Source organism: Cyprinus carpio, chromosome B13, assembly GCF_018340385.1.
Source record: "Cyprinus carpio isolate SPL01 chromosome B13, ASM1834038v1, whole genome shotgun sequence".
NCBI classification, from domain to species: domain Eukaryota; kingdom Metazoa; phylum Chordata; class Actinopteri; order Cypriniformes; family Cyprinidae; genus Cyprinus; species Cyprinus carpio.
The window spans coordinates 15,891,558-15,919,493 of record NC_056609.1 but is presented as its reverse complement, the minus strand read 5'-3'; the positions used below and the strand labels follow the sequence as shown (position 1 = coordinate 15,919,493).

The 27,936-nt window shown below is 36.9% G+C and overlaps 3 protein-coding genes across 3 annotated transcripts; all 3 read left to right on the top strand.

Annotated features, from left to right (window-relative positions):
• Window positions 1-1,459: 1,459 nt before the first annotated feature.
• On the top strand, window positions 1,460-7,317 carry LOC109082170 (serglycin-like). Its single transcript, XM_019097084.2, has 3 exons — window positions 1,460-1,670; window positions 2,891-3,029; window positions 6,610-7,317. The coding sequence occupies exons 1-3, from the start codon at window positions 1,604-1,606 to the stop codon at window positions 6,875-6,877; spliced, it is 474 nt and encodes a 157-aa protein (XP_018952629.1). The 5' UTR covers window positions 1,460-1,603; the 3' UTR covers window positions 6,878-7,317.
• A 1,420-nt stretch (window positions 7,318-8,737) lies between these two features.
• Window positions 8,738-14,819, top strand: LOC109082166 (vacuolar protein sorting-associated protein 26A-like). The gene is made up of 9 exons (XM_019097079.2): window positions 8,738-8,891; window positions 10,428-10,577; window positions 10,669-10,744; window positions 11,225-11,381; window positions 11,578-11,742; window positions 11,888-11,994; window positions 12,826-12,894; window positions 13,165-13,307; window positions 13,435-14,819. The coding sequence occupies exons 1-9, from the start codon at window positions 8,889-8,891 to the stop codon at window positions 13,546-13,548; spliced, it is 984 nt and encodes a 327-aa protein (XP_018952624.1). The 5' UTR covers window positions 8,738-8,888; the 3' UTR covers window positions 13,549-14,819.
• Window positions 14,820-20,000: 5,181 nt separating this feature from the next.
• LOC109082148 (ATP-dependent RNA helicase SUPV3L1, mitochondrial-like) lies at window positions 20,001-26,645 on the top strand. The gene is made up of 15 exons (XM_042736854.1): window positions 20,001-20,458; window positions 20,698-20,775; window positions 20,974-21,081; window positions 21,164-21,278; window positions 21,411-21,579; window positions 21,675-21,786; window positions 22,051-22,128; window positions 22,744-22,835; window positions 22,986-23,166; window positions 23,348-23,441; window positions 24,171-24,390; window positions 24,482-24,562; window positions 24,660-24,836; window positions 25,779-25,927; window positions 26,063-26,645. Exons 1-15 carry the CDS (start codon window positions 20,200-20,202, stop codon window positions 26,445-26,447), a joined length of 2,298 nt encoding a protein of 765 aa, XP_042592788.1. The 5' UTR covers window positions 20,001-20,199; the 3' UTR covers window positions 26,448-26,645.
• Window positions 26,646-27,936: the final 1,291 nt, after the last annotated feature.

Genomic DNA, 27,936 nt, shown 5'->3' with positions numbered 1-27,936 from the left:
GTAGTTTGACAAACACCAAACTCAGTGTACATTCCATCTCAGTGCCATTTAAAACATGAAGATTGTTTAGAAACATTTTGAGACATCTTCTTCATGTACAACTGTGTCTTTGAGTTTTAGGACTCCTTTTTTTTTTTATCTGAATCAGTTGTCAGGTCATTTCCATATGCCTACATTAAATTTAATGCTGTATATGAAACCCAAAATTGTGTTCTTAAAGTAATCATACTTAAAAATTGTCCAGAAAAGTGATTAGTCTGGTTGTTACAGTATGGCCAAATTAGTAATGTTAACAGGAACATAACTAACTCCTCAGCAGAAAGCACTTGTAATACTTAGAATAATCAACCAGACAGAATCTCCCACACTTTCCTTTTGCTTATGCATGTAATGGAAAACTCCTCTCTGTCTTGCCATTCTACGTGCCAATAAAGGGAGAAACCTTGTCATTTCCTGTGTGCACAAAACCACTTCCTGCAAGTTATGACAGCTTTGTATCAACTGTGTTGACACTTTTTCTTATAGCCTACTGTGCACAACACTGCTCCACTATATTTTACTGTTTTACATTTAAAAAAAAATATTCAAATGTTCATGTTTATAGCAACATACTAAATATTCATCTCACTTCGAAAGACAAACATGATTTTTGTTATGTATATAGCATTTCTTGGCAGTCATTCATCAACGTGGATAGTAATACACATTACAAGTAATACACATTGAGTAGTAAACATTCATTTAAAAACATACCTCTACATGCAGTCACTTTTTGTGTTTGTTACAAATGCCATTGTTGTGTGTTATTTGTACCGTAGAATTTCACATTCACATAATTTCATATAATCTAGTGGGAGTGACATCAACCCATTCCCACAGAAGAGTTATGTCTTTGTTCTGGAAATATCCTGATACTGTTAATTTATGGGTGATTCTGCAGTATCTGTATCATTAATCATAGGCTGAGTGTTAATATTGCTCAACATCTTAGACAAGTTACAACAACAAAATGTAAAAATACTATGGTGCTAGTATCAAAAGATAGTGATATGATATGGGCCAATGGCTTTCAGGATGATACAGCAGAATGTTTGCAGCATTTGTTGCTCAAGTCTGCACCTGACACAATGATTTATAATGGAGTACAGATTTTAAAAATTCACTGAATTTCACTCTTTAAATAATTCACCAATAAACATGGACCTCATAAATGATGAACTGACATCACTTCTATTATAGCTAAAACTTTAAATTGTCTAGTACGTAGAACACTAGCCTTTCTTGTCACTCACTTTAGCAAAGGTCTAGCGTTTAATTGGTATATTTTTGTTTAGTTTTAATCTGACTTGTTTTGCCCTTCATGTTGTGTATTTTTAAAACGACGGTTGGATTCGGTTTGTGTATTAGAAGGCTAATACTCGGTGTTTTTAGGATTTAGTGTTGAGAAACCGTGCCAAACCGAGCTGCTGTAGGCTGCTCTCAGGAAACAATGACGCACATGGGGGCAGGGTCTCTCACATAGTACTGAACTGGGAAAAGTTCTTGACTGACGCTCATCTGAAGACATTTTCTCTCTAATCTTCTGCTTGACAGGGACAGTAGAATGAGATTTTTCCACAGAATAATTTTGGCACTGGCAATAATATGCCTTTTTGGGGACAGAGGACTGGGTAAGTTTATTATTTTCGCATTTTAAGATCAGATTTTAAACATAGATGCTAAATTTAATTTTTTTTTTTTTTTTACGGAAAGTGTATCTAACTGCGTGTTTTCAGATCAAAATAAATTATTATACAGTATATTTTAATAAAACAAAATACAATTAAGTAGCCTGATTTTCAACACCGGTAGTTGACTGTCAAATCATCCATAATTATTCTGAAAAAAAATAAAAAAAAAATAATAATCAATACATCCAGCTCTGTCACGTAGCCTACACAATAAAGCTTGTCATTTTACATGACGTTATTTTTGCGCTTTTAATTTGTCGATTTAAAAAAAGGGAGAAAAAAGACTTGTCTAAATAGGCAAATTTACTTAAATTAATTCACTATATCAATAGTGCCATTAATTAGTAGCTAAATTATGTTTTTTTTTTTATTATTATTATTATAAATAGCCTAGTATAATCATAATGAATTTTGTTCTTCGATTCCGGTTCCTTAACGGTTCTATCGACTAATATTTTAATAGCCTCCTTTTAAGGAGGAAATATATGTATTAATTGTATCGTATTGCAAATAAGCCTGTTGCCGATTGAAACATTTTATTTCAACAGAAAAAAATAGACCTATTGGTCGAGATATGTGGTCTTGATTCACTACAAAGAACCGGGTCTTTAGAATTATTCGTTCGGATTTCGGACTACCCTGCAACGTGAAGCACGGGTTTGATTCACTAAAAAGAACCGACTCTTTAGAGTCGTTAGTTTGGGAATCAGACTGCACTGATCACTTCGCGCAGTAACTTCAGTAGCGGTGTTGTGGCGCCGCTGGATAGTAGCGCAGGAAATGGTTTTAAATGTCATGAAATGAAAATATGTCTCATACCACGATATACGTCCTCGAAATTCATATAATACACAATAAATACACACACACACACACACAAACAATAAATAAATAACACATAAGATACAGGCCTAGCTATCCTACATAAAAAAAAAAAAAAAAAATAAAAAAAACAATGAAACACATGAGATCTGTTTAATAAATACACCTTGTGCTTTCAATAACAACAACAACAACAACAAAAAATCCCATAAAAAAAACCAGCCTATTTAAGTAATCTGTCCAGTTCATTTTTAAAAAATAATTTCCGAGGAGTTTGAGGATGGTGGTAATGTCTGACAAGCCTCTCATCTGTCATTCTGTATTATCCCTGAACACAGGAGTCCCATTCAAAGGCAGGTATATGCGGGTGAAATGCAAGCCGGATGATAAGTACGCAAACTGTGTCAAAGAAATGGGCCCCTTGGTGCCACTATCAGGGCAAAGCTCTCGACTTCCGCCTTCTGCTGCAAAACACATGTAAGTTGCCTGTTTATTCATATCCATTTTTATTGAGAATTAGTACTGTATTATGGTATGTTGTGTTCATTTTAAAACCAGAATCTGTTCAGTTATTTCTTTGACGTGTGAATTTATATCAAGTCAGAACTAACAGGATACATGCATATCACTAAAAATGAATAGTATAATTAGATTAGATTTAGATTCAGATTTAATAACACAACAAAAATCATATCACCACTATCCCTGCTGTCATACCTGGATATGGATATTAGTAAAAAAAATTATATATATATAAAATATGTAAAACAACAAATCATCATGATTAAGGATGGGACCACAGGAGAATTTACAGTTTAATCATCCATCGATATTGTGGTAATAATTTCAATATCTGCAAGAGGAAGCTGGAATTTTTACATAACCGTATAGGGATTTTAAAGAAACCCATCACATTTACATTTACATTTAGTCATGTTGCAGATGCTTTTCTCCAAAGCGACTTACAATTGGGGAATACATAAAGCAATTCTTCTTAAAGAATCAAACAGACACAGGAAGTGCTCGTAATACCAAGTTTTAGGCATTGTTCAAGTAAGTACAAGTTAGAAAGGGAAGAAATAAATAAAGAGAAAGACAAAGTTTTTTATGTTGTTTTTTTAACATCGAAAAAGATAAGTTTTCACCATCAGAGATGCTATCAGTGTTAAAGTAACAACCAGCAAGTAAACAAAGTCTGTAAAACAGAAAGTGTTGTGAGACTCTTTTTTTCTATCTACAGGAAGAACTGACTGCTTCCTTATTAAGTATCATATAGAAAATGGAGGGTAGAAAAGAATCTTTTTTAACAACATATGCTAAAGTTGTTGAACGTCAGGGGCATTTCCCAAGTCACTTTAATGTTGTGACATTGATTGTGAAGCCTTAGCTACCACATGATTCAAATCTCTGTTATCGTTTCCCGGCAATGCAGATTATTTCTGCTCAAAGTCGTTTATACTATGTCTTTTCTTGGCAATATAAATGCCCGTAAGGCTTTAGAGATGTTTTCTGCAAGGTTTTATAATGTCAAATATACAATTTTAATGCTCATTTTTACAGCTACAATTGTTGTGTATTATATAACTAGAGAAGGCACTAGATATAGCACTAAAATATTTTATAATTTCTGCCAATCAAACAATATGTGGTCTTATTGATATCAATGTGACATCAATGTTTTTTTTAATTACTTCAAATTTATGTTCAGATTGTGCCTTTTTCTACTCAGCATTTCTCATGCTGAATCACTTCCTTCCACACATTGGTCACATTGACATCATAGCTGTATCTCCTCAAAATGTTCATGATCTTTATAGCCGGAAAACATAATATCTCACAGATTAATGAGATACAGTGGGGAAAATATTTATTTGATTCCCTGCTGATTTAGTAAGTTTGCCCACTTACAAAAAAATTAAGGGTCTGTAATTTTTATGGTAGGTTTATTTTAACAGATAGAGACAGAATAACAACCAAAAAATCCAGAAAAAACACATAAAGGTTAGAAATGATTTGCATTTCTGTGGGTGAAATAAATATTTGATCCCCAAGCAAAACATGACTTAGTACTTGGTGCAGAAACCCTTGTTGGCAAGCACAGAGGTAAGATGTTTTTTGTAGTTGGTCAGCAGGTCTGCACACATCTGAGGAGGGATTTTGATCCACTCCTCTTTACAGATCCTCTCTAAATCCTTAAGGTTTCTTGGCTGTCAACGTTCCAGCTCCCTCCACAGATTTTCTATAGGATTGAGGTCTGGAGTCTGTCTCGGCCACTCCGTGACCTTAATGTGCTGCTTCTTGAGCCACTCCTTTGTTGCCTTGGCGGTATGTTTCGGGTCACTGTCATGCTGGAAGACCCATCCATGAATCATCTTCAGTGTTCTGGCTGAGGGAAGGAGGTTCTCGTCCAAGATTTTACAGTACATGGCCCGTCCATTTGGCCCTCAACGCAGTGAAGTCGTCCTGTACCCTTAGCAGAAAAACAGCCCCAAAGCATAATGTTTCCACCTCTGTGCTTGACTGTAGGGATGGTGTTCTTGGGATCATAGTCAGCATTTCTCTCTCTCCAAACACGGCGAGTCAAGTTAATGCCAAAAAGCTCAATTTTGGTCTCATCTGACCACAGAACTACCTCCCAAGCCTTCTCCGAATCATTTTGGTGTTCTTTGTCAAAGTTTAAATGGGCCTGTGCATGTGCCTTCTTGAGCAGGGGGACCTTGCGAGTGCTGCAGGATTTCAGTTCATTGCGGTGTAGTGTGTTACCAATGTTTTGCTTGGTGACTCTGGTCCCAACTGCCTTAAGATCATTAACAAGCTCCTCCCCTGTAGTTCTGGGCTGATACCTCACCTTTCTCATGATCATCCTTACCCCATGAGGCTAGATCTTGCACGGAGCTCCAGACCGAGGCTGATTGATGGTTATTTTGTATTTCTTCCATTTCTGAATAATCGCACCAACAGTTGTCTCCTTCTCACCAATCTTCTTGCTGATGGTCTTGTAGTCCATTCAGGTCTTGTGCAGATCTACAATCTTGTCTCTGACATCCTTTGACATCTCTTTGGTCTTGCCTATGGTGGTGGGATAGGTTATAATGGAAGATACAGATTGTGTGGACAAGTGTCTTAAACATCTAACGAGCTGACATTAGGAGTAACTTCTTAAAGTGACAGGACTAATCTGTGATGTACATGGGCACATAACCAATCCGTGGGACCCAGAATTCTTGCTGTTTGGTAGGGGATCAAATATATATTTCACTCACTGAAGTGCAGATCAATCTCTAACCTTTATATAATGTGTTTTTTTCTGGATTTTTTGTCTCTATCCGTTAAAATAAACCTACCATAAAAGTTACAGACCCTTCATTTCTTTGTAAGTGGGCAAACTTACAAAATCAGCAGGAGGTCAAATAAATATTTTCCGCACTGTAACTAGAATGCTGAAAACAGTATAGAATATTTCTGAATAAATTAAGCGGAGAGTTCTCCCAAAAATGAAGACTGTGTCATCATTTCCTCAAGCTCATGTTGTTCGATAACTGCATGATTTTTTTAATTGTATTGATTGATTGATTTTGAACACAAAAGAAGATACTTTGAAGAATGTTGGCAACCAGTTTCTGGTTGGTAAACAGTTGGTAACAACAATGTTGGTAAACAGTTTCTGGCCCTCAGTGACTTCCATAGTATATTTTTTCCAGACTGTGGAAGTCAAAGGTTACCAGCAACTGTTTGGTTTCTTCAAAATATCTTCTATTGTTCAACAGATGAAAGAAAGTCATACAGGTTGGGAACGACTTGAGGGTGAATAAATGACAGAAATATCTTTTTTATATGTGTGAACTGTCCCTTTAATGCTCCTGTTACATTATTGTGCTTGTCACAAGGAATATGCGTTTATTTATTTAGATATTCCATTTTGTTTTTTTAAGTCTAGAGTAGTGAGGCAAGTGAGATGGTTAAGAAATGGGCTCCTTATGTTCTCAACAAAAATACAGGAAGGGCTGAGAGGATGTTGGAGTGCTCCTGAACGACTTTGTGCTTTTGTTTCCAACAGATTCCCAGTTAGCACAGAGGAAGCCACTCCTGAGATGGAGGAGCAGTCAGGAGAGGGTTCAGGTAACTCAGACCCCTTCGCTCCTTTTATCAGTATGCATCAGAAGTTGACAAGAAAAATAAGAAGTCCAGAGCAAGAAGTCAACAAGAATGAAGAAGAGGGGTCCACTGAGTTCAGTGGAGACATTGATTACTCTGAATATATTACACCTCAGAAAGTAGATTGGCTTTCTAAAGAGGATTTGAAAGAGGAAAACATTATTGCATAAAGGGCTACATTATATCTCATGGGCTTTTTTTTTCTTTTCCTTTTCTTTTTCTTTTTTTGTACAATGTGAACCACACGGGATGCTGCTTTTTTGGTCACAGATATAATTGATATATTCTTAAACAGTGACATGCTCTGCAAAAGTTTATTGTATTCCAGTTTGCATTGTAAGGATCTACTTTTTCTTTGCTCTTCAACTTTGAAACTTTTATATTATTATTATTTTATTTACTCTTTATGTCCACAGTGTGACCTATGATCTGTATTAAAACAATAATTTAAATCCATTTGGAATGGAAATATTACTAAATTCAGCAGGGGCAACTTAAATAAAGTGTTTGGATAGCAAGACGTACATTTTGTAAAAATATTTTTTGCCATATTGTATTTGTAATATATTCTGAACTTTCAAAAATAAAGAAACAACTTTTGAACTATAAAGCATTTGTCTCTTATTGTAAGCACTTTACACCAGAAAAAGGAGGAATGAACTGTATTGAAGAAATGTTCTAAATATGAGATGAGGTCAGCCACTCAGGCTTCCTGTTTTACCAGAAGTGTATTATCACACTTTGGCTGACTCTATCTTGTGTGTTTCCGGACTCGCATCTCATGACCCGTTTCTCAGCGTCTAGAGTAAAGACATAAAGTTTAGAATCAATCTGTATGTAGAGCAACATTATACAATTGTTTTCAAAAGGTGCAAATGTGCAAATTCAAAAGAATGCCATGTGGTTAGATGACACACTGCTTTCAGAAACCATTTACACCCAGTTTCTGTTACACCTACAAAGTTACACCAACACAGTAAAATATTTTCCTCGCTTTAGATTCAACACTTGTAACTTTGCAGGAGCAAAAGGAGATTTTCATCTCGATTCAAAGCTGGACTTTCATGGGGCCATTTCACATAGGTAGCAAACGGCAGATGTGTAGTTATCAGAAGTGACAGCCACTCTCTCAAGAGCCAAACAGATCAGTATCTGCAGTTTCTTCTATTCCAGCCAAAGAGATCTGCAGCTCCATTAGTGTTGTGTGGCTGGCCTTTTGTTCAACTCTGACCATCACTTCATTTGAATAGCTGGCCTGATATCAGAAGAAGTTTGTGTTGTGCAGCGTTTCATCTGTTGTGTAACAAGTGATTTCACAACTACAAGGGAAGTTCAAGGAAAGTTTTTTTTGTTGCTAATATAATTCTGAAGAAGCTTGGAGAAGTGTTACATTTATTTTTAGCAATTTTTTATTTGTATACAAAAGAAAGAAAATCGTGCTTTTAAATATTACTTTGCAACATGACAACATGTAGGTTTCTAAGAGCAGGTTTAAAGGTTTTTTTGTGACCAATAGTGAGGCACGTTGTCACAATACATCGGGTAAATTTACCACAACGCAACATGCCACTCAACAGTCTACTAAAGGCTTTTCAGTAAAATGTAAAAAGTAAAAAATTATAAAGAACATAAAACAATTAATGAAATTTCATTGAAATGAAATGGAATTTAATTAAGGCACAAATACAAATTGTGGCATACAAAATTGTCATAAAACTGTTCTGACCATCAGAAATTGTAATTAATAAATTTAATAATTCAGTTATTTAAAAAATCAAACCAGACACAAATAGAGTACAAAATAATGCATGAAAGGAATTATTTTTTATTTTATTTTTATTTTTTTTTATTTTTTTTGTCACCAACCTGTTACCAACATTTGGGGCATGGAAAAAGACAAATTCTAGTATTTTTATATTATAACATGAATATATGCAAACTAAATAAGAATTATGTGAACCATAATAATAATTGTTTAAGTCACACAAAAAGCTTATACAATGTTACAAAAAAAAAAAAAAAAAAAAAAACTTTTATTTTGAAGTTCAGTGTTAGGATTGATGTTTCAGTGCTCACTCGCTGTGTTCCCGTCGGTCCCAGTCCGTCCAGCTCAGAGGAACAGGGATCCAGCGGAAGCTGTACTCAGGAGAACTGTGTTCAAGCTAAAGCTACACAGCTGAAATGGTGAGCGTTAATTCAGACTCAATTAATGGTTATTTTTTTGCATTTACTACACCGCCTGCCTTATTCCCTCTGGAGTAAAAGCCCACGGTCCTGGCAAACATGTTTGCAGTGTATCCAATCTGAAGTAGGCCATGGAAGTCGTGAAGGATTGGGTGGGGAGGCTGCTCATTATCAGTCATAAACACTGATAAAACACAGTAAACGGACTCTAGTGGCCTTACAAATGAGCTCTAATGGAGCATTTGTACATTCTGAGCTTGTTTTAAAAACTTACATCCACGCAAGTCCTCCAGGTCTTTTAAAAACAGCTGTAAAGTTGAAGGTTGAATACAAACTAGATGTCGAGTTCATGTTGTTTTGCACTAAAATGAAGCTATTTGTAAGTTAACCGTTTTGCACAGACTGGTAAATGTTTCTACAGCGCTTCCTCTCTCCGTATGCATATCGAGCAATGCAATGCACATGATACTTAAAGGGTTAGGTCACCCAAAAATGAAAGTTAGCCTGTGTTTTACTCACCCTCGAGGCATCCTAGGTGAATATGACTTTCTTCTTTGAGGCGAATTCAGTCGAAGTTACATTAAAAACTGTCCTGGCTATTCCAAGCTCTATCATTGCAGTCAGCGGGTGTTGTAGTTAAACAGTCCACAAGATGTCAAATAAAGTGCGTGTATTCATAATAAAACGTGCCTCACATGGTTCTGGGGGCTGAATAAAGGCCTCCTTTAGCAAATCCTTTAGTGTTTTTGTCTCAAAGTATGTGAAATGAAGTTGACATGAAATTAAAATTCACCTTGTCTGTTTTCTAAATGCATGTTATAGATCTTTTTGCTAATTATTCATACATATGAGGGGATGTTGTGGCCTAGTATTTAGAGAGTTTGACTCCTAACCCTAAGGTTGTGGGTTCGAGTCTTGGGTCAGCAATACCACGACTGAGGTGCCCTTGAGCAAGGCACCGAACCCCCAACTGCTGCCTGGGCGCCGCAACATGAATGGCTGCCCACTGCTCTGGGTGTGTGTTCACGGTGTGGGTGTGTGTGTGTTTACTGCTGTGTGTGTGCACTTTGGATGGGTTAAATGCAGAGCACGAATTCTGAGTATGGGTCACCATACTTGGCTGTATGTCACGTCACTCACTTTTATGTTGTCCGCCTCTTTAAATGCTTGAGCTCTTTAAGGTCGGGTGGATTCTGATTGGCTGTCAATGTTTTTTATTATTCATCAGGTGGAAAAAGAATAGTTCTGAAATATGTTTTTACTGTCACAACTCGATCTTCTGGGAAAATGATATCAGACTTATCCAATCAGTTAGTTTGATTTGACAATATGGAGGAAAAATTTGTCACTACCTCCATTTTTATCACAACTTCAATCATATAAAAGAAATACATAGAATAGAATGTAAAAGTAGCCTAAATTTAGCCATCACTCGCCAGGGACTAAAGACATAAATATTAAATGATTTGTTTAATCATTTAAACATGGTGAACAAGGTGAATTAAAAAAAACCGAATTACATTGTCTTTCTTTCAGAGTTTCCTTGGAGGTCTGTTTGGTCCAGTGTGTGAAATCGATGTCATTCTGAACGATGCTGAAAGCAGAAAAACAGCCGAGCTGAAGACTGAAGATGGGAAATTGGAGAAGCATTATTTGTTTTATGATGGAGAATCAGTTTCAGGAAAGGTGAGCAAGTAGACATCTCCTGTGTGAGTCATTTCCTAAAGTCTTTTCATTTCAAAGACAACTGACACGCATGGTGTTATGTCACCCCAAGGTAAATATCAATGTGAAACAAACAGGCAAAAGGCTTGAACATCAGGGAATTCGCATTGAGTTTGTAGGACAGATCGGTGAGTTAACTCAACACATTCACTTATTCTCTTTTCTCAAGGCATTCATGCAGTAAACCAGCTTCAGTATCACTGTTCTACTGTGCTGAGAGCTTAGGATAGAGAGCATGTGGTTGTCACATGGAAAGGGAGCTAGACTACTTTACACATTTCTGTGAGGGAGGCATCTGTTATGGTGCCCCAGTTGAATTCATTATTAAGGTCTTTTATTTCCCACACTGGGAAAATGATTTTTTTTTTAAAGTTGTAAATAAAACAAAGGTTATTGGAAATTTTACAAGAAAATTCCATTTCTGTTTTTCTACAAAATGTTACATTTAATTCAATGTGTTACTTGCAATTACTGGAAACTGAAATTTTTAGGTATCATTAGTGATTCTGATTGTCTCAGCAATCTCAAGATTGCTGCATGCAATGTATTATTTTCTTCTGTCTAGCCACTGCATAAGTGTGTGTGTTTGTGTGTTTCCCTTCATGCAGAGCTCTTCAGTGATAAAAGCAACACTCATGAGTTTGTAAACCTTGTTAAGGAGCTTGCTCTACCCGGAGAGCTGACACAGAACCGCAGCTATGACTTTGAGTTCATGCAGGTGGAAAAGCCATATGAGTCTTATTTTGGAGCGAATGTGCGATTGAGGTTAGTGAAGACTTTAATTTTTTTTTTATTATTAATATTATTATTATCCTGGCTTATCATTAATGAGAAAAATGACAGAATTTGTCTTTTGACTGCTGCTTTAACACACAGTTAGCTTTTCAAATTTGTCTTGGCTTACACTGTTTATCTTTTTTGATAAGTCAGACAAGGATATGTGTTTTTCATGTCTCTGCAGGTATTTCCTTAAAGTTACAGTTGTGAGGAGGCTGTCTGATTTGGTGAAGGAGTATGACCTCATTGTGCATCAGCTGGCCACCTACCCTGACGTCAACAACCCTATCAAAATGGAAGTGGGCATTGAAGACTGCCTACATATAGAGTTTGAATACAATAAGTCCAAGTAAGTGCACTTAGAACTTGACTGTTGATTTAATCCTAGTTACATGAAGTGAGCTGCTGAGTAATTCTGAGTATGTATGGATTGATTGGTTTGAACGTAGTAGTCTAATTGATTTTGAGCTAAGAGAGGTCTTCTTGCCTATCAGGTATCACCTCAAAGATGTAATTGTGGGTAAAATCTACTTCTTACTTGTACGGATTAAAATCCAACACATGGAGCTTCAGTTGATCAAGAAAGAAATGACGGGAATTGGTATGATCTCCTTTTGTGTTAAGTTTTATACACGTATATGTGCATATGATTGAAGAATGACTTTTAAAGGTTATTATTAAAGAACATGTATTGTAGTCAAGTTTCTTTTGCTTTTTATTTATTTTAAACAAATTTCTTCATATACACTACTGTTCAAAAATTTGGGTTTGGTAAAATGTTTTGAATTATTTTAAACATTTTTGCTCACCAAGGCTGCATTAAATACAGTAAAACAATGTTATAAAAGCAGTGAAGTATTACATTTTATATATATATATATATATATATATATATATATATATATATATATATATATATATATATATATATATATATATATATATATATATATATATATATATATATATATATAAAATTCTGTTAATACATTTTAAAATGTAATTTATTCCTGTGAATCTTCAGTGGCCAGTGTCACATGATTCATCAGAAATCATTCTAAAATCATGCTGATTTAGTGTTTAATAAATGTTAAAATGTTAATGTTAATAACAGTTGTGCTGCTTAATATTTTTGTGGAAACAAGGGTGCATTTTTTTCAGAATTCTTTGATGAATAGAAAGCTCAAAACAATTTTTTAAAATATAAATCTTTAATAACATAATAAAAAATGTAATATTACAATTTAATTTTAAAAAATGAATAAAAAAAATTTGCCCCCAAACTTTTGAACAATAGTATGTTTGTAATTCATTGGAATAGCCATTTTATATAACTTTTTTCACCTTGTATCCTCAAGCACTTAATTAGTTTCTCATTTGGTGCTGAATAATGTGAGATTTATGAAGTGCATCATGTGACATGCCTATCTAGGGCCGAGCACAACTACTGAGACCGAGACTGTGGCCAAATATGAGATTATGGATGGAGCACCAGTGAAAGGTGAGCAGCTGCTCCAGTCCATTTTCTGTATCTTTTTGTAATGATATAAATGTAGATGAGTCTTTTAAAAAGGTTACTACTACATAAGGCACAGAGTACTAATGCACATAAATAATGGGCCTCATTCATTAATCACGAACAGAACAAATTTCTGTGTAAACCATTCATTAATCATCACATTCAGTTCAGTGCAGAGTTACTGAAGTAGAATAAAATAAATTGCAAGTTTACTGACTTTGTCTCCCTATTGGGCTAAACATGTATTTCTAGGTGAATCCATTCCTATTCGTCTTTTCCTGGCTGGTTATGACCTTACAGCCACAATGAGAGATGTAAACAAGAAATTCTCTGTGAGGTACTTTTTGAACTTGGTGCTTGTGGATGAAGAAGATAGGAGATACTTCAAACAGCAGGTACAGTAGTAATCAGATTTACAGTATAAAATTAATTTTGATCTATAAGAATGATATAAAAATTGTACACTTTCAGTGTCTGTTGTTGGTCCAGCAAGGTGAATAGAATGATTCGTATTTTTTGTAGGAAATAGTTTTGTGGAGGAAGGCACCCGAGAAACTGCGGAAACGGAACTTCCATCAGCGCTACGAGTCACCTGAGCCTCGGCCGAGTCTCTCTGCTGAGCAGCCGGAAATGTGAGCAGGGTCTGGAGAGCAACCAGCCAGGGACACACGTACCTCTCAGTGACCAGTCGCAGGAGAGGAGAACATCTTCAACCGAACATACATGCAGATCGCTGTTCACATGGTCACCCCTCACAGCGTATGGTGATAAACTGTGCCTGATTTGGCTCTGTCCTCCCTGCCATCTACAGCAAGCAATCTGTTAATATACAAGGACACTTTTTAGAAAGCACTGGATACAATAATGTAAGTAATATAGCACATCTTCAAGGTTGCACGCCTCCCAAGATGAAGAAATGTTTTTAAAAGTGCACTCACTGGTATCCTCTCTGTTCCACATCATAGAGTGGAAACACATAGACCTAAACACATTTTAAAGAGCTTCCTCATGCATGCTAGCTGGTGAATCTGAGTTCATAGTAACAGTTAATATAGGCAATGGGGTCAGATTAAAAAAAGGTCAAGAAATGTAATTGCACCTAGCCACACTGTATTTGCAATCCACTTAAACGTTGTAAAACACTTCTGTTTAACTTATTTAGCCATCTTCTCTTTTTTGTTTTTGTTTGTTCTTTAAGTACTCATGTTAAATGAATTCTGTCTTTAAAAAAGTATTTGTCTATATATAAAATATTTAAAGAGGTTTTGGACTAGAAGCTTTATAAAACTAGGGCAGTTTGTGTAATTATATTGGGCACATGTATTCTACTTGTCAGCCCAGTTCTGATTAACACACTGGCTTAGTAGTAAAAGAGGGCCACTTAGTTTTGTGATCCTAATTAGTTTTGTAAAATTCTGAGATGATTTGTTGCTATTGATTGCTAAATATCATCTCTGCTGCAATTACATTTCATACTGTCTAAATTGTTAGACACCACAGAGAAATGCTGGAATTTTGTTGCATCCTTTGCATGTCATCCTTCATAATGTTTCCAATCAAAAAGGGTTGTTAAAAATTTTTCATCGTTGCAAATGTGCTCTTGCATATTTTAAGTGGTTTGTGGATTAAATGTTTATTTGGACCTTTTCATTTTGAAACTGTTTTTGATTTCACTCTAAAACAAATGTATTCTCTTTTTTTTTTTTTTTTACTCACACTACATTACTCATGGAAATGTCAGTGTACAAAGCCATTGAGTGCCCCGATGGAAAAGACATAAAGAGTGTTTGGAGAACTGATTGAGTAGTCAGTAGCTACAGTCATTTGTACATTTTGAAAAACTTTACATATCCAGCCATAGTTTTGTTTATCTGCTGATGTCAAATAAAAATGCAAGTTTATACTTACAGCTATACTTTTTTTTTTTTTTTTTTTTTTATTAAAAATATCAATGTGATTATTGAGAGGTGCTAAATATCCATCTTTCAAACACCTATCGTGGTGATTTATACATGAGCTGTTGGGACAGATTTTGAGGGATATGCTGTACATGCATCATTGGCATGTGCGTGTCACGTCGTGTTCATAGCAAAGTGATGGTGAATATATTTTTAGAGAGTATATTTTTCCAGTTACAGTCGGCTCTTAAACATTTCATCTAGATAATGGTATTGGATCTAATCTTTCAAGCATTAGTGATATTTAATTTGTGAGTAAATTACTCCATTCTTTTTAATTAAGTCATCAAACCAGTTCACACAGGGGTCTGCATCCAAATGTTTTTTTTTTTTTTAATGCATCAGAAGTGACTATGAAGGTCATGTAAATTTAGCCTATTGATCGAAGTGAGTTGGAAACCTGTCTGTCCCCGAAATAAAATCTTAAAGGATAACAAGTGCCCAGTTTTTGCTTTACTGTTGTCATTTATTTGCGGTTTGTTTTTACATGAGTGAGCTTTAAAAAAATAACATCATTCAAATGTATGCGCTGAAATCAACAATCCAGGGCCCGTATTCACAAAACATTTTATCTAACCTCTAAGAGTTCTGCTACATAGCAGTTAAAGTTTTTAGTAATAAAACGCTTTGTGAAACACTCTTAAAGCAAAAATTTATGAGTCCTTAATTTAGGACTGATACGTCCATTATTTTTAAGAAGAAAATTGGTGAGTTATGAGCTGCTTTTTAGCCTTAAGATGTTTTGTGAATACAGGCCCTGATTTATAAAACCATGCATACGCCAGAACCTACGCAAAAATCCCTTTATAAATCCCAGTCAGGGAAAGATTGTGCCTGCGTGCATCTCCACCCTGTGTCCTCTCTGAAATAACCATATATGGAGCTTACAATGCCTCGTTCTCTTTAAAACAATCTCTCGGTATGGGAAACGCCCCAGGCATAATAGACTATGGAAGCACCAATTACACCACGTATGTCCGAAGGACGGACCAATCACAGCTAATGACAAGGAGCCCACCCCCTCTTCCTATATATATGACTGTGATCCCTGAAAACAGCATTCTTGTTCTCTTCCCCATGAAGACTTTCCTTCAGCACCTGTTCTGTGCTGCTTCAGTTCACAAACGAACCGTCAAGGTAGATGTTGCCAAACGCACTGCAGTTAAAATCTGTTGTGGATTCTCTGCTCGTTATTGAGTTTTTACTAGCTAACGCATTAAGGCGAGCTAAGATTATTCTACTCACCATTTCGGGTCCAAGATCGCAGCGGAGAAAGGGAAGGATGTCCCTTCGCGCTCGTGTCCGGCACCTTGAGGATTTATGATCTCGGGCAGGGATTCGCATCCGATGTGTATCGCGTGCATGGGTGTTAAGCACGCTCAGGCCGCGCACTGTTGTGTAATGCCAGCCAGGATCTTGGAAAGAAGGCTTCAGGTGGCTGCATCTTCTAAAGACGATCTGGTTCTATCTTCTGTCCCTCATTCGACAAAGGGGGTCCAACCCTCTCCCCACACGGGATCTTTCTTTATGGGGGGATATTATGGATTTAGAGTCTCCTAGGTTTATGCCGCTTTTCGATCAGCAGCTGATTGCGGAAGGCGATGAGGTGGAAGGAGACGAGGAGGAGGATGAGGAGATGTTAGCTCGCCTCCTCCGAGATGATCCGGATGATGAGGAGGATGACGCTATCCTGTCTGCAGCACAAGTGTCCAGGCCTGTTAGTGTGCAAAGCTGTTGACGGTGATAGATTGTGACCTTGTGGAAGTTTGTAAGCATGCGGCAGCTAAGCTTGGCATCACTTGGCCCGTAACTCCTAGGGATCTGGGAGTTAAACGTGACAGGATTCCTTCTTGAAACAACTGCTTCCCGCTTTGCCAGCGTGTGTAGCAGAGATGAAGCGATCGTGGGACAAACCCTTTTCTCATCATGTGCCCATCAAGGGATACTTGTCGGTCGATGCGAGTGAAATGGAAGGGCTTGGGCTCTCTAACCCTCCCAAAGTTGAGCAGTCAATGCCTCACCACCTGTTTCCAAACAAGCAAACCACTCTCTCATCTGCTAGTCCCTCCCTCCCTGGGAAAATGGAACGCTACTGCTTCCATTTACCAAAAAATTTATAAATCCTCAGCATTGGCAGTGCGGGCACTTAACGTCAATTCGTTGTTGACAGCCTATCAAGCCGAATTGTTGGAGGAGCTGGGCACTCAGCTGGATGCCGGCAATCCAAACCCGGTGGTCTGGGAAGAGATCTGCAACATAACGGATCTCAATCTGCGCACCTCACGTGGCACGGTGCAAAGCTGCGCCGTACCATGGCTCTTGCCATTGCGGGCGAGAGGTCACTGTGGCTAAATCTATTGAGTGCCCAGCCCTTGTGGCGATGTGACAGAGGTGCGACCTCCAGAAGAAGGAAGGTGAGGCATTTGACATCTATCTGCCACATAAAAGATCACCGTGTGCTCCTGTTCTGTTCCTCCGATGCAGAACAGGAGGTTTTTGAATGAGTCCAGGACTGCAAAACCCCAGAGCACGGAGCAGGTGCCTTGCCCCCCCACTGCTTCAAACATTAAACCATCAGTTCAGCTGAACCCTCTGGCTCTTTATCAGGAGGCTTGGAGAGAGTGTTCTGCACATCTGTGGGTCCTTGCGACTGTAACCAAGGGTTACAGGCTTCAGTTCGCTGTAAAAGCCCTCTTTTGAACCGGGTCATAGCATCTGTAGCAAATGGGGATTCAGCTCGGATGTTAGAAGCAGAAATACCCTCCCTCTTAGAGAAAAGCGCTATAAGACAAGTACCAGTGGAGGAAAATCTGAAAGGTTATTATTTTCTAATTATCTTCCTGTTAGTTTTAAATCCAAAGAAAGGCATTGGGTTGGCGCCCAATAATGGACCTGCGTGCTCTAAAGCACTTGAGGAAGTACAAATTCAAGATGCTCAAAGCTGCAGCTCTCACGCACACAATCCGTTGGGACGATTGGTTCACAGTGGGCAATCTCAAGGATGCTTACCTTTCATATAAGCATCTATCCTGCGCACAGGAAATATCTCAGGTTTTCCTTCCAGAGCGAAGTGTACGAATTTGTTACTCCATTTGGGCTCAGCCTCACTCCTCACATGTTCAGCAAGTGCATAGAGACAGCATTATCATCGCTGAGACTCAAGGGGCTCAGATTATCTGATTATTTGGATGATTATCTGATATACGCTCACTCGTGGGAGGGCGTGGTACGGGACACAGAGATGCTCATGTCTCATCTAACGAGTCTGGGGTTCAGAATCAACTATGCCAAAAGCCTGAAAATGAGAGACTTCCAGCGATGGTAGCAGCGAGACATCTGTGTCCTTGTCAGCTTTTTCAGGGCAGATTGGTAAACGGTCGCTGGATGCCCCAGCTTCGCAAACTTCACAGAAATATGTTGGAGTTGATGGCAGTCTTTCTGGCCCAGAAACAGTTTCTCACTTTCTTGGAAGGGTTTTCATGTTCTGGTCAGGACAGACAACACAAGGGTGATGTCATATATCAATCGCCAAGGGGGAACGCGTTTGGTACAATTGCACAATCTAGCACACAAACCGATTGTCTGGAGCGTGGTGCACTTCAGCTTGCTGTGCACAGTGCACGTAACAGGAGTCCTGAATGTAGGAGCTGATCTCCTGTCAAGGGGCAACTCGTTATACGGAGAATGGGTGCTCCACCCGCAGGTGGTGGATCAGATTTGGGGGATGTAGATCTCTTCACCTCGCAGGCAATGGGGGGGGGGGGGGTAGAGTATTTCAGATCTTTCACCCACACCCAAACGAGTCGATCTTTGGGTCTGGTCCGTGAAGGGTTAAATTTATACGCACTTGGCCTTCTGCAGGAGGCTATAAACACTATCCAGAGCGCTAGAGCTCCATCAACACGCTCACTGTATGGCCTTGAATGGTGTGTGTTTGAGGACTGGTGTACTTGTAAAGGAGTTATTCCATTTCAGTGCATGATGGGTGATGTACTTTGCTGTTTACAAAGCGTAAAGTTTACAAAGCTTTTGAGGAAGTCATGGCCTAGTGGTTAGAGAGTTTGACTCCTAACCCTAAGGTTGTGGGTTCGAGTCTGGGTCTGAGTTTGGGTCACCATACTTGGCTGTATGTCATGTCACTTAATGAACAATGGGAGACCGTTTTCTACTATTAAAGTTTACCTGGCTGCTATTTTGGCGTGTCATGTAGGCTTCGAGGAAGTCTCAGTTTGACGGCACCCTCTTATATGCCGTTTTATGAAGGGGTGAAGCGTTTGAGACCAGTACCTAAGCATCTGGTCCCGTCATGGAACTTGTCCATGGTTCTGAATGCTGGTCCCCATTTGAACCTCTGGAGAGTGTTGATATTAAGCTTCTGTCTCTAAGAACAGTCTTATTACTTGCTTAAGTCTCAGCTAAGGGAGTGTGTGAGTTACATGCTTTGTTGGTTCATCGGGCATATCTGGATTTTAGTCCGGATGACAGCAAGCAAAATTTGGTGGTTCTGTATGTTGTTTCAGGGTTGGCATCATCTGAGGTCCTCCGAGGGGCTGGCATCATCTCTTCTCAGGTGTTCTGGATCCAGACTGAAGCTTGTGTAAATCCTAGTTACCACAGGATATCAATCTAACTAACAAACTAACAAATCTAACAAATGAATTGTTTACAAGAAGTATACATATAAGAAGCTGACAATTAGCTGAACGTATACTTGTTTAATTGACACTTAGCCTGCATTTTAAAATCTTTATTTGAATGTGGCAACATTTTTATTTTTAAACCTTTATGGCAACATAGCTCTACAATATTTCTATGAATAAATAAATCTGACAGAGACCCCTCCCCTATCAGCCAATCACTGTGTGCATAGTCAATAAGCACGCTGACATCATCCACAGCAACGAGGTCAACCCCGCCCTTTCTCTTAGCTTAGACTTCTCTCTATTCCTTAGTAAAAGTTTGTCTCAGCAGCTTTGTGAATAGGTTTTAAGAAAAAAACTTTTACCTCTGTTTAGGAGAACTCTTAGTGGTACAATAAAATGTTTTGTGAATACCGGCCCAGTTCCCTAAATCTTTCTAATCTCGACATTAACACTTGACTCAATAGTGAAATAAAAAACAGGCATTACTTCGGGCACCACAACATCTCGGGTCCTTCTGCACGTTGTCACTGAGAGGAGCTTGACCTCCTTGTCATCATAGGTGCTGGTAGTGTTGCTGTTACTAAACAGTTTATTAACATGAAGTTTATAATATAAATTGTGCGACCGCGACTGTTCATTTTTATTTTTCTGTTCGATCAGTTGCACTCGATTAACGCAAGCTAAACATGTCTGTGCATCGCTGTGTTTACTTATTGTCGCGCTCTCACATCCGATACCGGGTATGTGCTCGCACAGCTGCTGTAGCAAACAACACTACACTGCGTCCAACAAGAAGGACATCTGAAAATGTATCAAGTAGACATTCATCTTCATACAGTTCATCGAGACCCCCGGACACATCACTGTTTGTACCGCTCACTGTCAAAAGCGACGAAGTCTCGAACGGGTCAGTCGGCGAGGAGTTGACGCAACCGCTGGACAGAAGTAAATACAGTGTTTATTAGTGTTATGTTATTATTAGTATATAATCGATTTATAGATGATTCACTTTAAGTTCTGAACATTCATATTTGCACCTGAGTGTATCTTTAATATACCTCATTCAACATATTTATATGAAACCACACTATGGATTTGACCATACAGATGAAATAAGAATACTCGATTCAGATAACTGTTATCAGAAATACATCTGATCGTTGATTATTTATCCGTATTAACAGGTGAACTTCTGAAGGTGCTGAATAGATTCTACAAAAGAAAAGAGATGCAAAAACTGGCTGCTGACCAAGGGCTTGATGGTAAGAATCATGGAGCTATTATTACTACATGATCTTACACAATTAACATTGTATTTGCCAGCTACACCCATCACATTATGTGATTATAACAACACGCCTAACTAAAAACTGCACATAGATTAGAAGTGTCAGGAATACTACTGGATTTTGTTTGTTACAATGCATTTTTGTGATTGTTGTATATTTGTTCTTCAACAGCTCGTCTCTTTCATCAAGCGTTTGTCAGTTTTAGGAAATATGTGCTGGAAATGAACTCACTCAATGCTGACTTGTATATTATTCTTAGTGACATCTGTTGTGGAGCTGGTGAGTATTTACATCAGATATAATAAATGGTCAATATCCATTAGAAAACCTCAAATCTATAATTTTCCTTTCCTCATTCCAGGTCACATAGATGACATTTTCCCATACTTTATGAGACACGCCAAACAGATTTTTCCTATGTTGGACTGTATGGATGATTTACGCAAGATCAGTGACCTACGAGTCCCAGCAAACTGGTACTAAGAGTTTCATCCACAGATTTGACAGATTTCTCATCTGCACTTTCTAAAGTTTTCTTGCACAATACTGCAAATTAGTCATTACACTTACCAATACCATCTTCTGAACATGATAAATGTGTGTTACAGGTATCCAGAGGCCAGGGCTATTCAAAGAAAGATTGTTTTTCATGCAGGACCCACCAACAGTGGTAAGACCTATCATGCCATCCAGAGATTCCTAGCAGCCAAGTCAGGAGTTTACTGTGGACCGCTAAAACTGCTGGCCCATGAAATCTATGAGAAGAGTAATGACGCAGTGAGTTTCATTCCTCAGATTAGGTTATTTTGGTTTTTAATGTAATTATATATTAGTTGTGAATGTTAAAGCCGCTATGTATGGTTTCCTATTAGGGAGTGCCATGTGATCTGGTCACAGGAGAAGAGAGAATATTTGTTGATCAAGAAGGAAGAACATCTGGCCACATTGCCTCTACCATCGAGATGTGCAGTGTCACAACTCCATGTGAGTATTCAGAACATGATCGTTTGAACCAGTATGTGATGCCTGAGTTTATTTTGAGTGCTGATAGTAATCTTAAGCAATGTAATGAAAATGCACAGTAAAAAAGAATAAAAGATATATAGTAGATAAGTAAATATTAAAAAATGATTTTTCTTTTACTTGACTGTTCTTTAATTGTATATTGACTGCAAAGCTACCTTTTGAGCTTATTGAAGTATGCTACATAACTAAAACACATTATTAATGTTTGAATATTTTGTTTAGATGAAGTGGCTGTCATTGATGAGATTCAAATGATCAAAGATCCTGCCAGAGGATGGGCTTGGACGAGAGCTCTTCTTGGTGGGTTGGCTTTGGGAAGTCACCAGAAACAGTATTCATTGACACATACAGTAGGGTTCAAATATTTGGGAGAAGATTAATCATTTTGGGATTTTTATTTAATTATTTCTTGATTTTTTTTTTTTTTCAACAAGAAAAAAACAACAACAAAAAAAAAAAAAAAACAAGATTTAGGAACTAAAAAAATATAAAAGAAAGAAAAATATATAATTTTCTAGGTCACTAATCAAATAAGCAAATTTGTGTAATTGACTAAGCTAAAGTTTAGGGCCTTTCGCCTAAATTTTTATATCAATAATATAATTTAATAAAAGCATTTTTTTTTAAACCAGCATAGAATGCAACTTAGAAGCATTTTCATTAGTGGTCTCAGATATTTTTTGACCCACCTGTAGATTATTAAACACTTATTTTCTTGTTTGGACTGTGCCCACTCATATTAAACATAAGTTTCTAGTTATTAATAACATTTAGATTCCTTTCTAAATACTACTTTATTAAACTCAAGAGATTATTCTATATTCTGACCTACGTGGACAAATTTAGTTTCATATTATAAATATGTTGAATGAGGTATGTTAAAGATGCAAATATGAATTTCCTCTTTCTGAATAGGTTTGTGTGCTGAGGAGATCCATGTGTGTGGAGAAGCTGCAGCAGTTGACTTTGTCACTGAACTCATGTACACCACTGGTGAAGAGGTGGAGGTGAGTCTCATTAATATTTATTTTTTTAATTATGTTGATGCTTACTATATGTTAATTTGTTTTGATTATCAAATATTTTGGTTTTTGCCTAATGATGTGAGATACTGAGGCTATTAGTGTGCTTTGACATAAATGCTTTTTTTATCTTTGGTACATAATTATAAGAGGCTGACCCCTTTTTCAGTCTCGAACCATGCAGTGGAATCGTTAGATAACCTGAAGCCTGGCGACTGTATCGTGTGCTTCAGCAAAAATGACATCTACTCAATCAGCCGACAGATAGAAGTCCGTGGCCTGGAGTGTGCCGTCATTTATGGCAGCCTGCCCCCTGGTAAGAGTCCTTGAGTCAGTTTGACTCATAAGAGAAATCATCCACATGGTATATTTATGATCTGGTTCTAGTTCTAGTTACTGTATTGATATCACATTGCTGCCATTTCATTACATCAAAATAATTTGGTTTTAAATTTTATCTTAAAAAAAAAAAAAATAACCGTTTGACTGGTCAACAGGCACCAAGTTGGCTCAAGCAAAAAAGTTTAATGATCCAGATGACCCTTGCAAAATCCTTGTTGCCACAGATGCAATTGGAATGGGGTTGAACCTGTAAGTAACTTGTCAAAATCACACAACCAATAACCTTGTTCTACATTTTGACACTTAAAGCCTTTACAAGTTGTCATTTTATTTTTTACTCCCCTCCCCCGCCTCCCCAAGATTCACACATAATTTTAGTAAACATTTTCTATTTTAGTTTTTCATTACGATATCCCACCTTGTTTTTGACCCTTAGAATTAAATCAGTGGTTTTTAAATTTATTGATCCAAAGGCACCCCATACTGGAGGAGATATAGTATTTTATACTGTTAATATAACAAAAGTAAAAAAAAAAAAAGAAACTTAATAGATTAAATAAGCCACAGTTCATTTTGTGATTCCAGAAATTTCAAGGTTTTCAATAAGAATTTTGAGAGAAAATACAAACAAAATATGATTTCAGTTTATATATTGTTTTGATTGTTTTTTTAGCATTTTAATTTAGATTTTAATGTTATAACAGACAAGTGACTGTAAAGAGTTATTTTAATTCCTTCTAATTTTAAATACTGTTAAGTTGCCCCCCTTAGGTCCCCGTGTGTCCCCCAGCCCCCTGTTCGAGAAACAATGAACTTAATCTATACTTTTGACTGCTTTGCCTATAAGAAAATATTTTCAATTTCTTTTGCATTACATTTAGCCTTTTGTGTCACTGCACTAATAACAGCATATTTTGCACAGCAGTGTTTGATTTATTTAGGATATTCAAGAATACACTGGTTCTTTGCTTCCTTTAGGAGTATTAGGAGAATCATCTTTAACTCTCTGGTAAAACCCAGTGTGAATGAGAAGGGGGAAAGGGAGCTGGACACTATTTCCACCTCACAGGCGCTGCAGATCGCTGGCCGAGCAGGACGCTTCAGGTCTGTGTTTAAAGAGGGTGAGGTCACTACTATGCAAAGGGACGACTTGCCTGTTTTAAAGGAGATCTTGGGAAAGCCTGTTGACCCTATTGAGGTAGGAATAATTTTATATATTACAAAAGTAGATATGTTGTTTGGAAAAAGGTTTTATTATTTGTGGATTTCTCATCCATTCCTGATCTCAGACAGCAGGATTACACCCCACAGCAGAGCAGATAGAGATGTTTGCCTACCATCTTCCCCAAGCGACTCTCTCAAACCTCGTTGTAGGTCTAAATATTCAACATTATCCCAGAATTATTTCACTGACTAGTAATCATCTTTATTTGAAATGCTCCCTGTCCTTTCTATTCCTCTGCACAGGATATATTTGTGAGTCTTGCACAAGTGGATGGACTTTACTTTGTCTGCAACATTGATGACTTTAAATTCTTGGCAGATATGATTCAGCATATCCCTCTGAATCTGCGTTCCCGCTACGTGTTCTGCACGGCTCCTATTAACAAGAAACAGGCCTTCGTTTGCACATCCTTTCTCAAGGTGAGCATTATAATCTGAGCGAACAACTTGTGAGCTCAAAACCTGAATAATTCACAGCAAATACCGATTACATTGGATTACAGGATTAATTGACAGTTTTGTCATTTGATTTGGTTTAGTTAAGAAATGACTTATAATGCAGTGGAAATACCATGTGTGAAAATTGTGCAGATGTCATCACTTCAGGATTTCCAGAAAACTTTTCAGGCCCAGAAACAACATGGAAAAGAATACAGTTAGATTATGATTTTCATAAAATTATTTTAAAATATCCTTGCCTGGAAATCAAAAACAACTGGACAATTCATGAATATTCATTGGACAGTTGGTGCAAGAACCCTGTTTTTCACAGTAGAAACGGCAAATTTTAAGTGTCTTTAATATATAATTTTCTTGTGTATAAAAATGAAGATGATTTAATAAGATGGTAACACTTATCAATAAGGTTCTATATGTTAATATAAGTTAAAGCAGTATTATGAAATAACAATGAACAATATTTGTATACATTAAGTATAAATTTGTGTTAAATAATGTAATTAAAATTAACAATAGTGTATATAGTATAGTAACAATAATTATGACAATCATAGTAATATATTAGCAGTGTTATTTTAGGATTATTTGTATACTATATTTAGCCATTTATTTTTTAATTAGTTTTTATTTTTATATTTTCAGTTTCATTTTAATTTTAGTTTGTTGTGCTAATTTTTTTGTGCATTTTTTGTAACTCTTGTTTAGTTTTTTAGTTTGTTTATATATTATTAATATAATATTTTTTATTTCAGTAATTTTAGCACTTTATTTCAGTTACTGTAAATTAGTTTTAATAGTTTTAGCTGACAATGGTAACAATGTATAGTAGTAATTGTATAATAGTATATTTATAAATTAAAGGTGATTTAGTTAATTAATGCTGTAGAAATCTGTCCTCTGTAGTTTGCCAGACAGTTCAGCAGAGATGAGCCTCTGACATTCAACTGGGTGTGTCGACATGTGAATTGGCCCCTGGCCCCTCCAAAAAACATCAAGGACCTTGTTCATCTGGAGGCTGTCCATGATGTGCTAGATCTTTACCTTTGGCTCAGGTGTATTTTTCTTACCCTAAAATTGAACCCAAACCATCTGTAACCATTTATTTACATTGTAGCATTAAAATTTAAATAATTAACAAAGAAACCCATTTCCCATGATTAACCTCCTGGACTGCTTCCCTCTCGCAGCTATCGCTTCATGGACATGTTCCCGGATGCTAATCTTGTCCGTGATATTCAAAAGGAACTGGACGGAATCATCCAGGTTGGCGTGCGTAACATCACACGGCTGATCCGTGCCACTGAGGATCAATCCGCCTCTCCAGAAACCGCTACCTCTCTAAGACTTCCTGTTTTAGACACGCCGTCACTGAGGAGGGGACGAGGGTCAAAGAATCAAAAAAAAGAGCCCAGGGCGACGGACTCTTCACTGAGCTCAAGGTTGGTGCGGGATGGACTACTGACAAAAGAACTGTTACAGCAGCTTCAGAGAGAATGGGTCCGAGAGCAGAGCCAAAATGGAGACGACTCCAATTCAGCAAAAAAAGGGAAAAGAAAAAAAAATGAACACTAACCTTTGTAACATGGACTTGCATACTTTTAAAGGATCAATAGAACAATATGTCTATACTGCTGATGTTTTGAACTTGTCTCTCCATTTTTGGAGCACTATAAAACATCAGTTTTCATAGAAAATTAAAACCGAGTGTCAGAAAGAGCCCTGTAACACCCCCTTTTAGATGTGACAATAAAATTATATTGATATTTTTAATGGTTGTCCATTGCTTAACCATAGAAAAATGCAGTTTCTTCCACAAGATAATAACCGGAATAAAAAAAAACCTGAAAAAGAGATCATTTCAGACACCCTCAGGTCCCCATGGCCAAAAAAACTGCAAGGCTGCAGCACATGATCTACAGTCCACTGAACCTGTCGTTGAAAACCAATAATTTGTATTTCCCCTTTTCTGTTTATAGCATGGTTATGCATTCTGATGTTATTTTAGGAAATCTACTCAACCAATGAAATACTACAGCTGATATGTGGATTTATTTCGTCAGTGTTCACCTTTCTGCAACAGGCTTGTAGAGCTGAGGGTAGTGTACAGCTCGGTTTAAAAAAATCAATGCAAATAAGAACTTGTCATATGTTACAGGATAAAATGAATGGTACTGTCTACTAGAGCTGCATGATTAATCGATAAAAGATTGCAATCTCAATTCAAACACCCACACGATCTTGTTTCTAAATGACAAAGATTTGTCTGTGTCTGTTAAACCTTTAACAGTCATATCAGAACATTCAAATCTGTGTCGGTGCTGCTGCTGAGTTATCATGTTTAGGTATGAACCAGCTCCACAAACAGTATTTTCAAGCACACGGTATCATTTGTGTTTTATAATCATTAATATTATCACAGAAGTACTGGGATAAAAGTTTAGAGTTTGAATATAAACTATCAAAATAGAGCTAATCATATTTACTTTCACTTTAAACTGGCACTTTAAATAACATTTGTTGTTTACAATGTTGATTACATTGTTTCACCAATAGGTGTTGACAAGTAACTTAAAAAAAATATCTGACATTAAATAATCCATTCAAGAGATTCATTCAAGAATGCTGATCCATTCAGTAATGGAACAAGTGATGTATTTATGAGTGAGTCACTGGAATCATTCATTCAAACATTTTTTTTTTTTTTTTTTTTTTTTTTATAATTCATTCAAATTAAGTAAACATTTTGTAATAGAATGAAGCATTTAATATGTTGTCACAGCCTCTAGTAAATTACATGTTATTTTGCTTTTCAGAATTGTGGGAGAATCATGGTCTCTATTTGAAACAAAAATCGTGATTCTCAGTTTATCCAGAATCATGCAGCACTACTGTCTACTAATATGGTAATTTTTTTGCAGGTTGTGATTTTATTTTTATATTATTATTATTATTGTTGTTGTTGTTATTTAAATTAATGGAACACCTGTTTTTGAACCCTATTTGTAAAAAAATACCTGGACAGTTTTATATGCAAATTGATTATTTTATACCATTGAAAATA